The sequence below is a fragment of the Myodes glareolus genome, chromosome 9 (assembly GCF_982192425.1).
Source record: "Myodes glareolus chromosome 9, mMyoGla1.1, whole genome shotgun sequence".
NCBI classification, from domain to species: domain Eukaryota; kingdom Metazoa; phylum Chordata; class Mammalia; order Rodentia; family Cricetidae; genus Myodes; species Myodes glareolus.
In genome coordinates this window covers 26,787,951-26,803,714 of record NC_142034.1, presented here as the reverse complement: position 1 = coordinate 26,803,714, position 15,764 = coordinate 26,787,951, and the positions used below count along the sequence as shown (strand labels likewise).

At 47.5% G+C, this 15,764-nt stretch overlaps 1 protein-coding gene across 2 annotated transcripts in view; it reads right to left on the bottom strand.

Moving 5' to 3' along the window:
• Positions 1-12,909, bottom strand: part of Igf2bp1 (insulin like growth factor 2 mRNA binding protein 1) — a 46,565-nt gene extending 33,656 nt beyond the window's left edge. For both annotated transcript variants that reach the window (XM_085695695.2, XM_085695696.2), the window contains exons 1-2: positions 12,697-12,909; positions 11,541-11,601 (exon numbers count right to left, since the gene is read on the bottom strand). In XM_085695695.2, coding sequence (XP_085551821.2) covers positions 11,541-11,601; positions 12,697-12,871 — 236 coding nt within the window. In that variant the 5' untranslated portion in view covers positions 12,872-12,909. The remainder of the gene's footprint in view (positions 1-11,540; positions 11,602-12,696) is intronic.
• Positions 12,910-15,764: the final 2,855 nt, after the last annotated feature.

Below are 15,764 nucleotides of genomic sequence, written 5' to 3'. Positions count from 1 at the left end.
TGGACGTGGTGGCAAGAACACCTTTGTAGTTAGTTCTTCAGTTTGTTAAAACAGGGTATCATGAGTAACCCAGGCTGAATTCAGGGCAATCTTCCATCCATCCTGGCTTCCAAGTGCTAGAATTTACAGGTGTGAATCCCACAAGGGTCTCTTTTGTAATTCTTAGAACTTAGCGTGGAACTAAGTTTGATACTCAGCGTAAGTCTCTTCAATTATAAGAGGACAATTTTTGATCCTTGATTCTCCACACAATGCTCAGAGGCTCACTGAGAGCAGTAACAAGTACTTCTAGTCTACCTACCTTAGCTCTCCCCGCTGGGAGCCAGCTCCCAGCCAGCCCACCAACCCTCCTTAATCCACTCCTTTTTTTTCATTTTCTTGACTGTACTCCAAAATCCAGTTTAGCTGCCACCCGACTCCTCCGTTCAAGCTCTTGAGTCATGAGTTAATGTACCCCACCATCACAGTGCACAATCCGCGGCCAACCCCACAGGGTAGATAGGTGCATTCCTCCTGGGGTTAATAGAACTTTGTCCTGTCCCTCCCTCTTTGGGGAGAAGAGCGCGCGTGCGCTCGCGCGCGCGCTCTCTCTCTCTCTCTCTCTCTCTCTCTCTCTCTCTCTCTCTCTCTCTCAATAATCCCTTTGCCCGCCTTTCCCACCCTGCCGGAGCAGCTCCAATGCTGCTAAATAAAAATCCAATAATAAAAACAACACAGGAAAGCGGTCAGCAGCAATGAAAGATCACTTCGTCGCAAAGAAAACGGAGAACGGAGAGGGCAGGGGACATCTAATAGTTTAAGTTTTTCAGAGAAAAACAAACCCAAGAGCGGCCTTTCACTTGTTCCTTGTATCTTCAGGTATCTAGCAAAGGAAGTGGCATGCAATAAATAGTAGATTCAAGGGATAAGCAGGCATGGATGGCTGGACCAATTCCTGCAGCAATATGCAAACTATCACAAAAGTCAGTACTAGGTTGCCAAACATTTTCTTACACTGTTATATATTTTAATTTTTAATAGCCAGTGGCTGATTGGCAAATAGAATCTCACACCCCCAGGCAAATGTTGCTGACTGTGGAATTTTTCTTGGAAAAAAAAAAGAAAGAAAGAAAAGAAAGAAGTTTTGGAACTAGACAGGTAGCATTCCTCTCTTAGCTAGGAGGGGAAGGAAGCTACTCACTCAAGGTGGCCAGCAAAAAGCAAGGGTGGGAAGCGGGGTCTGCTCAGCTCAGACAGGCACAGCGTTCCTGGAGATCATTCCACCTCCACACAGAGCTCAGTTTTCAGTAAGTTTTCCCCAAAGCCTTTCTTTTGAGGCTGAGAGCGCAGTTCTGGCTCACTGAGTAACTAACTCAGTGTACAGACAAGGATGACCTCAACTTACAGTGATTCCCCTGCCTCTGCCTCCCCAGCCCTGGACGGCTGTTTTTATTGTTTTTACCTGGAATAACTTAATAAAGAGGGGAAAACACTCGAGAGTATTGGGGAGCTGGGGATGGTTCAGGAATTAAAAGCACTGGCTGCTCTTCTAGGACTCAGGTTAAGACCCCCAGCACGAACACGGCACAGCAGATAAATGTCTGCATCTCCAACCAGAGGACCTAACACCTTCTTCTGGCCTCCACAGGTAATGCCCACATGGTACACAGACATACTCACAGGCAAAACACTCCATACACGGGGCTGGAGAGATGGCTCAGTGGTGAAGAGTATGTACTGCTTTTCCAGGACTGAGTTCAATTCCCAGCATCCGTGTTAGGTGGATCACAACCACCTGTAACTCTGGGAATCTGATGCCTCCTTAAACACTGCACCCATGGGCAAACCCCCAACACACACACACACACTCGCTGTGAACAGTCACCCTTGCCCTGGGCTCTTACAGTTGGACTTCTCCAGTCAAGTGTCTCAGTCCTTGAGAAAGGCTGAATAAGTGCTTCTAACTCTGAACTGACATCTCCAAGTTTCCTCCATCCAACAGTCCCATCTCAGTTCCTATCTTCCCTCATTTCCTCCTCCTCCTTGGAGGGTGTAATGAGAAGCTGATGAGACCAGAGCCAACTGTGACACACACCACTCTGCATTAACGAATTGTAAAACCCTCTATAGTAACTGATTAAAGCCCCAACCCTGTTAAAGGGCCAGAAACCACATCCAGATAGAAAGGAAAACCTTTCCCAGACCCAGGTAAGAAGCTCCGCACCTTGGGCTGCACGCATCCACGATATGATAACACGCCCACTTGGAATAGGATGTTGGAAGGGGAGTAGTGAACTTGAAATGAGTTTTGAGTGGATTTTATTTCCAGGCCAGGGAACCAGGGAAGAGAATGTGAAGCTGCAACAAACGCAAAGGAAGAACTAGATTCAGTCACCCCCAGGGAAGTCAGGGATCCCCAATTTCTAAATGCATGTTTTATGAGCCTAATAAAAGCAGAATATAAAAATGAACGCCCCTATTATCTGCCACCAGGGGAAGAGAAGCTCAGCCGCAGGCTCAACGACCCTCTCCTCCCTTCTCACACCTCCCTCATCTGTGGCTACAAGTAGTTCCCTCTCCCACACACACCTTTGACAGTGACCTCAAAAATGAAATTACAGACAGGCCCCAGACCCAGTTCTGGACAAAGGAAATGTAATAAATGACCCATTTCAACCACACTTGCCTGGGTGCCTCCCTAAGTCTAGGAGTTGGTAACGGGGAGGAGCTCTGGAAGGTGCCCACAGATTGCCACCAGTACAACACATGCCAAGGAGCACAGCGAGTTCTAGGCCAGACTGGGTTACACACAGCCCCTGTCTCAACAGCAAACCCAAACAATAAAATAACGAAAAACAAATGATGTGCCAAATTCACCAAGCATACCGAAACACCTAATCTAATGCCTTAGAGAAACACTTCAAGTTGCCATACACAGTCCTAAGACAAAACCTTTCATAGACATGTTTTCAAACACGAATATGCATGATTCATTCCAATTCTGGAGCAGTCACAGCTCTATGGACCAGAACTGGGAAGCCTGGAAAAAAGCAGCAGCAGGGCCCATGCCTAGCGCAAAGTAATAATGCTGTAGTGACAGCACTGGCCGGCACTGGCTACATTCTAGTCTTACTTCTGTCAGAGAACCCGAACCTCTGCTTTAAACACTGGCTCTCCTGTGAGAAGATCTTTCCTCCAGCTAGCTCACTTACGAAAGTACACAGGAGAAACCTGGGCTGGACATAGACTATGGCCTTGGAATGCTGCCTTCCTCCAGGTTCTGAGTTCTGAATAATCCCAGCACTTGGGAGACAGAGGATCTACATGAGTTCGAAGCCTGTCTGGCCTAGAAGGGAGTTCCAGGACAGCAAGGGCTACATAGAGAAATCTTGTCTCAAAAAACAAAAATATGTGAGGTAGAGGCAGGTGATCTCTATGAGTTCAAGGTTAGCTTGCTCTACAAAATAAGTTCCAGGACAGTCAGGGCTGTTACACAGAAAAACCCTGCCTTTAAAAACAAAACAAAACAAAAAACCCAAAAAACAAAAACAAAAGATTTTTGAATGATTCCTACCTTCTTCACTCCCCCAAAGACTCCATACACAACCTTTGATAAGATCAGCTATTTGGTTTTGTTTGTTTTTTGAGACAGGTTTCTTTACAGAGGCTTCATTGTTCTGGAACTATGTAGAGCAGGCTTGTCTTTGAGCTCAGAGACATCCCTGCCTCTGCCTCCAGAGTGCTAGGACTAAAGATGTGTGATAGCACCATGCCCATCTTAAAACAAAACTTCTAATTTTTGTTTTTGCTTTTCAAGGCAAGGTTTCTCTGTGTAGCCCTAACTGTCAAGGAACTCTAAACCAGGCCAGTCTCAAATTCAGACATCCTCCTGCCTCCGCTTCCCAGAGAGCTGGGATTAAAGGCGTGGTCTGCCTCCACCACCATTCAGCTAAAACCAACTTTTTAAAAGATATCTTTTAAAGCTTTTCACACCTGCTCTTTGTGTCTGTCTGTCTGTCTGTCTGTCCTGTCCAAGCTTGTAGAGATCAAATGAGGATGCTGGTGTCCAAGCTGGACATACAGATGGCAGTGAGTCACGAGGAATATGCCTTCTTAAAAAGCGTCCCTGGGTGCTAGATATGAGTTTGTGGATAAAAGCTCTTCCACAGGACATGGGTTCAATTCCTAGCACCCACACGGTGTCTACCAACCACCTACAGCTCCAGTTCCAGGGGATCTGACCCCCTTTTCTGACCTCTGTGAGCACCAGGAATCTACATGGCTTACACATATACACGCAGGGGGGTGGGGGTGGGGAATCACTCACTCACCTAAAATTTTAAAAATAAATAAATAAATCTTAAACCGCCCTACATATGATGAGACCTGTCTCAGCAAATAATTTCGAAGTTTTTCCCTTAAACATTCAAACTCTGGCTGGGTGGTGGAGGCGTGTGCAGAGGCAGACATATCTCTGTGAGTTCAAAGCCAGCCTGGTCTACAGAGCAAGTTCCAGGAAAGGCTCCAAAGCGACACAGAGAAACCCTGTCTTGAAAAACCAAAAGATTCAAACTCTGCAAACCATCCACTGGGATCTTACTCACACTGACCATTCCCATTTCAGACTTAACCTGAAACTAATTCTAAATGAAAATATCTGAAAAATCCCCCCTTTTGCTAAAGAAACATAAACATTCTAGAATGCACAGAGTATACAAACATTACAGAAAAAAAAATATAGAAAACACTTGGCGCTTCCCTCCTCCAGAGAAAAATTTCCCAGTGGCCTTACCCAAACTCAACAAAAATTCCCAATCAGCCTCTATCACTGTTTCTCCTGTGCCCAGCAGGCCACAAAATATCCATTGCATAAGACTGCCCCGGGGGATGGAAAGTATCGGATAATCCAATCAGTTCTTCTCAGCCATCCAGCTGTTTAGTTGGTACTTTTTCATATAAAACAGTTGCTTAATGGCCAGCTCTGCTCCGAGTGCTCACCTTCTGCGCCATGACTGCATTTCTGTTTGGTCAGTGCGCTGCAATCAGATTTTTCCCTAACTATATTAAAATTATGAAGTCCAGACTTACTTTGAAAAACCTCATGATTTATCCATAATCAGCACACATTTGATGTCAGTGGCTTGTGTTTTCAAAGAAAGCTTGCTACTGTCATATTTATTCCAAACGTAACTGCACTGCAATGGTAAAAAACCAACCAAACAAACAAACTGGGTCTTATGAAGCTAGCTGTGCAATAAATATCAATACTAAAAGGACCATTTTGTATCTACTAGGTGCACATGGTCATCACTGATCAAAGCCTCAAGGGCCACCCAATTCTACACGGGCAGAAGAGGACTGAACTGAACATCCTCCTGCTGGAAACCTGTCCTGTGTTTTATCTTATAGGATCATTTCTATCCAAATCAATGATCACTAACCAAATGGGCATCTACCTTAAATATATGGGGTTTTTTTTTGTTTTATCTTTATATGCATTGGTGTTTTGTCTGTATATATGCCTGTGTGAGGGTGTTGGATCTCCTGGAACTGGAGTTACAGACAGTTGCAAGCTACCATGTGGGTGCTGGGAATTGAACCGGGGTCCTCTGGAATTACAGCCAGTGCTCCCAACTGCTGAGCCATCTCTCCAGCCCCCTTGTTTGGGTTTTTTTACGAGACCTTTTACTTCTGTTTTTGAGAGATGTTTAAAAAGGGCAGTGGAAATGGATGGGAGCACAAGTTTATTAGTGATAGGTAATAAGATCCCGAGTCAAAGCTGCCCCAGCTGTACGAACTGTTTATACACTGATTTTCAGTTGTGAGTCTAGCCTTTAACTGAGCTAAGCCCTCTCCCCAACCCTATCTTTATACATCAAAAAATAAATAAATAAATAAATAAATAAAACACTCACAGACCCTCTCAGTATTATTACTCCATTCTACTGTTTCAGTGGCCTTAAGGATGTACAGACAGACGTCCCAGTTAGTAAAGACTACAAAATACATAAGTTGACAATTTAGATCAGAGTTCTATTCCCAGCGTGGACAAATGGCAGCGGTATCTGGATAGGGATAACCTCGGTGCCACTGTATTGCTTCTCCCCCTCTTTGTGCCTTCAGATGGAAAGGTCTGCCAAGGGCGCTAGGCCCCACAGAGCCCTCCACTAGGAACCAGCGAAGAGACTGTGAGAGTTGGAATCTAGGTACCAGGAACAAAGTTCCAATCCAGGGTCTTGAAACTCCTGGGAAAGGAAGTGCAGCACTGGAGAGCAGTGGGTGAAGGAGTGGGGCCAGGAAGGTCACGAGAAGATCAGACAAGTGCCGTCCGGGCAGAGCCTTCAGCAACCTGCACTCTCCTCTCACACCACACCCTCTTTTTTTGAAAAGGAGAAGTCAAACAAAATGAGCCTTGCTGCCTCTGTCTTCCTAAACGTGGTGACGGGTGACTATGAGCCTCCAAAGGCTCCTCTTTCAAAGTCAGGGAGGAAATCCAACACCCGAATCTCTAAAGCCTCATTAAAGCCTCATCCCTTGCAAAACCGACCCATTTTAGAATCTTTTAGAGATGTGCACAGACAAGGCAATTTTTTTAAAACTAGTTTTTCGAGACAGGGTTTCTCTGTTAACAGCCTTTGCTATCTTGGAACTTAGAAATCCGCCTGCCTCTGCCTCCTCAAGCCTTGAATAAAAGGCGTGGGCCACCACCGCCCAGCAACAATTTAAATTTTAACAGACGGGAAAATATCACTTCCTCTATCGCCTTAGGGCCACTTTTTTTTTTTTTTTTTTTTTTTTTTGGCGGCTGGCCACCTTCCACACACAAACCGAAGTGTTCACCAAAAACATTTTTCTTCAACGAGAAATCTCTAAACTTCAAACCAGCCAGGTCCAGAGGCTGTAATCACAACACTCTGGAGGCTCTGAGGCAGGAGGTTTACCATCCGGCTGGGGCCAGCCTGAGCTATACAGGGAGTTCCAGGCCAACCTGGGATACACAGTGAGACCGACCTAATCAGTCTCAAAAACGCAAACACTTGCTAGTGTCCTTCTTTTCACTTAACCAAATCTAATGTGAAGATTTTTGATTTTTTTTTTTTTGAGATAGTCTCTCTACAAAGTCCCTGGCTGTCCTGAAACTATGTATGTAGACCATGCTGGCCTCAAACTCAACAGAGATCTGTCCTCTGCCTCCAGAGTGCTGGAGCTCAAATGTAAGGTTTGGGTTTTTTGTTTGTTTGGATGGTTGGTTGGTTTTTCAAGACAGGGTTTCGCTGTTTAACAGCCTTGGCTGTCTTAACTCTGTAGACCAGGTTGGCCTCGAACTCACAGCAATCTGCCTGCCTCTTCCTGCTGAGTGCAGGAGTGCTAAGATTAAAGGCGTGCACCAGCACTGCGGGCCTCAAATGTAAGGTTTTAATAAAGTATTTTTAACTGTCTTTCACTAACCTGTCTTAACTGTACTTTAAAGCACAGAATAAAAAATAAACATCAAAAACCCATGTCTTAAAAAAAGCCACTTATGAGTTAGATTCAGATTATCTATGAGGGTAATTCTGAAAGGCTGACACCCAAAACCCTTGAATCAAGAGGTTTCCAACTGCTGTTATGTATTTCATCCGGAAACATTGTAAGACAACCACAAGCCACACCAAATAGTAGACAACCAGAATAAAGTCCCCCCGAATTTAGTGATGGGAATCCCAAATCTTCCCTGCTTTATTAACAGAATAAAATCTCATCTTTCTAATGTGGGTAAGAAAACCAGGATTAAGAAATTCACAGTGCTGGAGAGTTGGCTCAGTGGTTAAGCTCACTGGCTGTTCTTCCGCAAAGGACCTGGGTTTAATTCCTAGCACCCACATGGCAGATCACAGCTGTTTGTAACTCCAGTTCCAGGGGATCACACACACACAGACAAGCAGGTAAAACATCAATGCACATGAAATAAAGAAAGAAAGAAAGAAGTAAATAAATAAATAAATCTTAAAAAGTAAGGAAGTGCCGGGCGGTGGTGACCTTTAATCTCAGCACCTGGGAAGCAGAGGCAGGCAGATCTCTGTGAGTGAGGCCAGCCTGGTCTACAAGCAAGAGCTAGTTCCAGGACAGGCTCCAAAGCTACAGAGAAAAAAAAAAAAAAGAAAAAGAAAAAAACTACTTTTTTTTCCTAGCAATACAGTAAATTTATAGATTTGTAAAATTCATTTCTAAGTGCAAGCTAAAATGGAGGGAATTTCCTCCAAATACTAAAGAAAACAAAGAAAACCACCTTTTTCACTTAATTTTGCATGCTAACATCCATTTTATCAAAAAAGTTACAAATTGCTTCTATTATAAACTTTTTGTTGTTTTGTTTTCCAAGACCAGGTTTCTCTGTGTAGGGCTGGCTGTCCTGGAACTCACTCTGCAGACCAGGCTGGTCTTGAACTCACATAGTTCAAGACCTGCCTCTGCCTCCCAACTAAAGGTGTATTCCACACACGGCTTACACAGAAGTGCTGTTAGAAGTCCTGGGGGCTATTTTTCAGCCTTCTTTAGTTGTTCAGCCCCTAACTCCAAACTATGTGCTGCTTCCTTTCTGATTAAATGCAAACTTATTTCTGAAGGTGGTTTAGCATGTTCTGAAAAGATTTAGTGACTCAATTACTCAAGGTTTCTACAGTTCATTTCAAATAAGTTGAAAATATTTCCTGTCATGCACAAAACAACCCTTCACAAATTTTAAGGTGCTGAGTTCAGAAAATTAAACTTATAAAATAGGGATCAAATTGGGATACATTCTATTTTTAGCATTTTTCACCCCTGGAAAAGAGACCTAGTTTTCATTTTAATCATTGGAAATTTCGGAGAAAATGTTAACCCGCTTCATTTTAAATCAAGTAAAAGGAAAGAACTACTATCAACCTGCCTAAAGAAATCAAACTTGGAATCACCTGGGAGAAAGAGCAATAAGCATCTTTCATATGTTGTTAATTACAACAGCTCATTTTGCTGAGACCAGTTGACAGTAACTGTGCAAGGTTTAGGTCTCACTCACTAGAAAAAGGTCTCTGGGGTAGGTGTAAGGAAAGTTTCATTCTCTTGCAAAGTAAATCAAATCACTTCCCTCTCTTTGAAAGTCTAAGATGGCCCCTCCTTCATTTACTCAATCTCCTGGAAGAAAATACAAGTAAACACAAAAGCCACATACCTGTTTCTAAAATGCTTTGGGTCCTTCTCCTTTCTATCAACACTTGCCAGTGAATAGACATAAACACTAGGCCAAAATTGCCAACCAAATTTCCAGCACAGAGAGTTGGTTACAGTAATAGTGAAATTTAACGTCTCTCATATTTAAAATCCAAATTTGTGGTTTTCAGCTTAAGTATGATGCTAGGACTAATTGGGTTTTTAAAAGGTATAAATCATACATATCAAATATATTCAGAGGAACAACAAAATACAGTAATACTTTCAAATCATAATCCATTTGCAACTGAGTGTGTCAAGAGTTCAATTTTAAACACTGAAAACAGCACACACAGAAAAATGACCCCTCTACAGGTGTTCATTTGCTTCGGATGTCAGTCCCAAGTAAAAGACTGAAAACGCAGTGATAAACTCAAATGAAGAGCTATGCTCAGACACAAACTAGACAAATACCACAAAACCATTCCTCAAAGAACACAAAACAGCAAACTGACTTAATAAAAACAAACTTTTTTTTAAGCCCCAGGACATCAAAAATTGGTTCATGTTAGAATTCTCTTCTGACACCACCCAGGAGGGGAGAAAAAAAAAGACAATGTTTGTCTCGATGTTTGTGTCGAAAATTTTTCAGTAAAAGGCAGAACACACAAAAGATGGGATTTAATATGGATGTGAAAAGAGAAAATTAAAGGACCGCCTTCTCACAGACCCCCCCTTTCCATTCCAACCCCAAAAGAGCTAGCGAGTGATAGCTCCTAGCAATGCATTTGAGGGAACAAGGAGCCTGGACAGAAATACCATAAAAGCAAGCAGATGGCTTGAAAAGAAAGATTCACAAATACAGGGCACCATGAAAATTAAAATATAAATGTTTTGAGTTCCATTTTGCCACATTTTCCTATTTCTTTATCTTCCCTTCTTCGACTTTAAATTCTAAACCATTCTCAAGAGCAGAGGGGGAAAATGATCTCACATTTCAGAATTCCGGTTATTAGATTTACCACCAAAACAATTTTGAATTTAAATATCCATAACCTTCAAATAATTTAACTCAATTATTTTCATCTCCCAAAAATTTTTCAAAATGAGTTTCCTTCGTGCCTCTTTGCCTCTAATTCTAAGCACCTTCCCAGTAAGTTTCTCAAGCATTTGACAACAAATCACATACTCTATAAACAGAGACACAAACCATATTGATCATCTATAGATACAATAATTCAGTTACTTAAAAATCAGAAGCCAAACAACAAGAGTTTATCCCCAGGCTAAACTTCCTAGCTTCTTTAAAAATACTCCCCCCCACACACACAAAAGCACAGCACCTTCCCACCTAGAAAGGGCCAAAATCTGTTCAGAAACACAGGAAGTTGAGAGAGGGGTTGAAGGGATCAAAAATATACCGAGGGCTGCTCCCAACTAAGCACAGGAAAGAAAGCTGCACGGTCAACCATGTTCAAAAAGTCTGCTGTGAGAAACAGGGTCCTTACACTCTACAGCCAGAGTTCAACCACAGACTTCAGAATTCAAGGCAGGCTGGGAAAGGCACCCTGAATTTTAGGGGAGCAAGATGGAGATTCCTCATTTTGCTGGAAAAAGACGGAACACAGGGTGAAAAGAACTCACATGAGAACACACACACACCCATTCATCCCCAGAGTTCTAGACCCTCCAAAGAGCAGCTCAGAGCCTGCTCACAAAGCTCTCACCCCAGATGGTCCCTCGTAACAATGGGCTGAAGGAGTGGGGGTGGGGGGGCTGGAAAGGGATAGTACAGCTAAAGCTTATTCTTTGCAAATCCAGTTCAAGGGGCAATATAAGATGTGAGGGGCTGGGGAGGAGCGTCTCCGAGGGGGCAACAAAATCCTTGCCTGTAGCAGAAATTAACACAGTATAAGGAGATCCTAATGGAAGTAGCTCGGCTGTTCATTATTTCACCTCCAATTGGAAAAGGACTCCCTTGAATCCACGTTCAAATTATGATGTGAATAAAAGAAACAGAAAAAAGGAGGCCTGGCAGGAAGTTGAAGAAATCACCCCCGCCATGAGTTTGAACTCTATGTATTTAAGCTTCCCTACAAAAATGGCCCCACACTTTGAACTAACTCCACGGGACTTCTTACCCTATCGATTTTTTTTCCTCTTTAATTTCTTCAAGTAACATCTTTTCGCCCACCCCAGTCCCTAGTTGTTGATTTGTTAATTTTTTTTTTTAGGCTGTAAAACAACCATTACAAGATCTTGGCCAATCTTGTCTCCCAGCCCCCAACATCCGGAGTTGGGGGTGGAAAGGCCAGTAATGGGTTTATTTCACTGGAGACCCTATGGATCCCCTTAATATTCCTCTCAGTTCCCCCAAATGAGCTCTTTCCTACCTTTGTTTTTTGGGGACCGAGTGCTCAATCTCTAGTCGTTTTCCTTGTAGTTCCACTTTCCCTGAAGATAAAAAAAAAAAAAATGAATGAGGGTACCCGAGTGGGGAATGGGGAGAAAGGTTGAGTAAGGGACCTTAGCTAAATTCAAGAGTTCCGGGGCCTCCTAGGAATCTAGGCTACTGCTGCCGAAGACCGGGGGTGGGGGGGGAGGTTGCTCCAGGCATGATAAAACCCGTAATTTCGTTGTTTTTCAAATTTTCGTTTTATTTCCACTAATCACGTGGGCTACTTGAACAGACAGCTCTGAGAGCCAGATTTAGGAAAGGTGTGAGAGCGTTTGTGTGAGCGCGCGGCTTCTGCGACTCCCAGAAGTAGAAGGAAGGAGCCTGGGGGACGGAGCACCCGGTTTCTCAATGTGGGGTGGGAGCAGAGGATCCAACTTTATGTTCCTGCCAAGCCACGAACAAGAGCTTCGGCGACAAGGCGTCACCTGTCGGGGCCGGAGGGCAGCGGAGGCCCCCGGAGGGGGGGGCGGTGGGGAGGGTCCCTGGCGGCAGCCGCGCGCCTCTCGGCTCGGCCTCGGCGTCTCGGGAAGCAGCATGGCGACCCGGCGCCGCCGCGCCACCCGGCTCACGCCCCACTTTCAAATCAAAATGGCTCAAGCCCCAGGCCTTGGGCGGGAGGCGGGAGCCCCTTCCTCCTACGTCCTGTCTCAGGGCTTGTCCCCAGGAAGAGCGGTTAGACACCCGAGGTGCGGGAACACCCCTCCAGGAAAGGCCTAGGAGGGCGAGCATGGGGGGGGGGCTTTCAGCGGAGGGGGGTGGGGGGCAACGAGGAAACCACGCCTAGACCCGGACCCCGGTGACCGCGAGACCCCCACCCCCACCAGTTGCCAACGGGGGCTCCCGCCCCGTCGGTGGGGAGGGGGCCAAGGAGCCACGGGTGTCCCGGGCTGGGGGAAGGAAGAAGGAAATCCCGACTATTTCTGCGTGGGGAGGGGGCGTCGAGGGAGGTCGGTCGAGGCAGGGTGCCGAGGCCGAGCCCCACGGGTCCGGGAAGAGTTGGCGGGCATGGAAAAGAGGAGCTGCAGGTCTCCGTTGTTCGGGATTTCGTTGGGTGGGTTTTTTTTCCCCCAGGGAGGTGGCCGCGCTCTTACCCGAGAAAGTTTCGATGGCCTTCATCGCCCAATGCTCGTCGGGGCAGTCCACGAAGGCGTAGCCGGATTTGACCAAGAACTGGCCGCTGTAGGAGATCTTGTGCTCCGCAAATACTTTCTCCAAGTCTGCTGGAGTCACGCTCTCGTTGAGGTTGCCGATGTAAAGCTTGTTCATGGTGGCGGTGGCGGGGCAGGACGCGGTCCCGGGCAAGGCCGAACGGGCGGGCGAGGGCGGAGAGCCTCCTAGGCCGAGAGGCGTGGAGGCGGGCGGCGGGAGCTGCAAACTTTCTACGCACCCCACCCGTGAAGTTGTCCGGAGCTCCGGGCGGGTGGGCGGCCTGAGGGCAGACGGAGGTCACGGGAGAGTTCGGGTTAGCCCTGGAGAAGTGCCCGCGGATCGCAGGGAAGCGGACGACGCGGCGCGCAGCTCCTTCCCTTCGGTCCGAAACCCCTGCGAGCGGGCTGGTGTGTCACGTTTCTCCGCGGCCGCCCTGGCGCCGCCTCTAAATAAAATCGACTAGGAAAAAAAAAAATGGAGCGGAAAAAAAAAAAGGCGAAGCCACGTGGTGACAGCCCCCACCCACCCTGCAAGGGAAAGACCCCCGACGCCACCGGGCCCCTTGGCCCTCCAACCTGGACCAACTCTACAGTCTCAGGTTTTGGGGGGCACTCAGAGCGCCTCTGGAGTAAACCAGGAAGGTGGAGAGAATCCCCGAAGCTCTCCTCGCCCCCTCCCCCTTTGCAAGAACCTGGCCCCTAAGGCGGCGCCCCGCCCCCACCCATCTTGCCACTGTGACCTGCAATGGGGGAGGGCGGTGGCGACCCAAATCTCCCGTCCTTAGGAGTAAAATGTAAGGTTTTTTTTTTTTTTGATTCGTTTTGTGAAGACTGGGTTGCCCACCCCACCCCGGTAAACTGCTAGCGACTGACAGGCGGGGGACGGCCGAGACAGACAAAGAGAAGCTGAGGACTCTGGGGTCTTCTGGAGGGGGTCGCAAGAACCGGTTATTTACAAGGAAAGACGCCTTCCCTCCACATTTCTAAGTAGAGGGTCACTGTCTTCCCCGCCACACCCCCACGAGACTTCCTTTGGACTCCCGGGTCCAGTTCCAGGGGTCCCTGATTGCGCGGGACCAGGAAGCTGAGAACACGGGGGACAGCGCCTGGGAACGAGGGACCCGCAGCACATCGTGTTTCGGTATCCCCACTGAAGGAAAGCTGGCTCGCACCCAGTCCAGCTGCTGGATGACAACACTCCATCGTTCTTGGGGGGAAGCCCGCCACCCAGCTCGAGATCACCCCCAAAGGACGAGCGGGGTGGGGGACAACGATGAGGGGTGGTCGTTTCACCGAGAGCCAGCAAACCAAAGAGGGGCAGGTTTCAGAAGGGAGTGACCGGGTGGAGACCTGAGAGTCCCCTCGCCCTCCCCACACCAGGAGCGGACAGGTGGAGTCGCCTGCGTCCTCTCCACCCGAGATGTCAAGAGTGGCTGTCCACGCGCAGGGTTTGGGTCTCGGAACTTAGTTTGGGGTACTAGATTTTTGGAAGGCCGCCGTGGAGTGGGGAGGGGGCGAGGCCCCGCCCACGTCCCCAGGTCAGCCCCGAGCGGGGAGGGGGTAATTTCCGCTCAGCGCTCGAGGAAGCGCGAGGCGGGGGAGGGGGCTGCGGCCCTCCTTCTCACCCCCCCCCATGGGGGAGGGGGAAGTGGATCCGCCCAGGTCCCTTCCCTCGGCCGGGACCGACGCGTTCCGGATCCTCCGGCTCCGGGAGCTTGAGGGAAAGAGCGGAGTGGGCAGGGGGCGACACGTGGGCGGTCGCACCCCGTCTGCGCGGTGGGGGAGGGGTCCGCGCGCTGGAGTCCGGGACACGCAGCGGAGCGCGGGATGCATTGCACGCGCAATCCTGGGATCCCCGACTCGACGCGGGGGACACCGAGTTTCCAGCGGCGGAGGCTGGGGCTACGCCAGGGGGTGTTGGAGAGCGCAGCCCGGGGACTCGGGAGAAGCCCCCTACCCGGCCATCGTGAGGAAGGGGGCCGACGACCACTCACACCACCACCCCCAAGAAAAAAGGATGTTCCCTGAGCCGCGCGAGTCTGCGGGAGGGAGGAGGGTTGTCCGGGGCACTCGTGCTGCAAGGGCAGGTGAAGAAGGGGGTCACTCTCCTCTTCCCCCGTCCCGAGCCCATTGTCTCAGTCGCCTGCGGCCCGGGCCGGCTCCGTAACACGTGTTGACTACACAGATATGAATGGCTTGAATTTTTTTTTTATTGTTATTTTTTCGTTTGCAGAGTCCGTAAAGCCAACTCCGACTTTGGCTCACCTCCCTTCTGCCTGATGATTTCCTACCGTTGGAAAAGTCGGGAGTTAAAACACACAACACCCAACACCTTTGTCCCCCTCCTCGTTTTTCCGGCGCGCTGGGAAGAAATGGGGCGGGGGAGGGCTTCCAACTCGGTTTCTGAGTCTCCTCCACCACCTTCAGAATCCACTCTCTGAAATCAGCGTTTTGTTCTAGCCAGCCACGTGTTTGTCGGATTTTTTGTTTTTGTGACATTTTTCTTCCTATGAAGCAACAGGAATTTACTATTGCTAGCTATTAGTTGCTTAGTAGGAAAAAAAATGTTACTGTCCACGAAGGTGGGAGACAGCTGCGTCTCTGTCCCCGCACTCCCTCCCCGAAATCTCCCAGCCCCCACCAACTTCGTATTTTGTCAGCTCTTGAACACAACGTAATTTTTAACAAACTAAGCCAATGAGCTGGAAACAGTGCCTGCCACATAGCAGGAGCTCACAGCAAACATTTTTGAATGAAGAAAGAAAAAAAATGCAGAGTAAAGAATTGAAGAAAATTAAAAGTCCAATGGGGAGGGATTCTCTTGTCTAGAATGTGTGGATCTGTTGCCTGGGGACTTTTCTTAGTAATGGATTTTTTTGCAAAGGGCCAAAAGATGGTCTCAGGAGCTGTCTGTAATAACCTTTGGGTCTTCATAAATAATAACTCTGTCTCCAAATCTTTTGTTATATTGGGGAACAAGAAAGAAGGTACCTAGGCAGGGCATCCTAGCT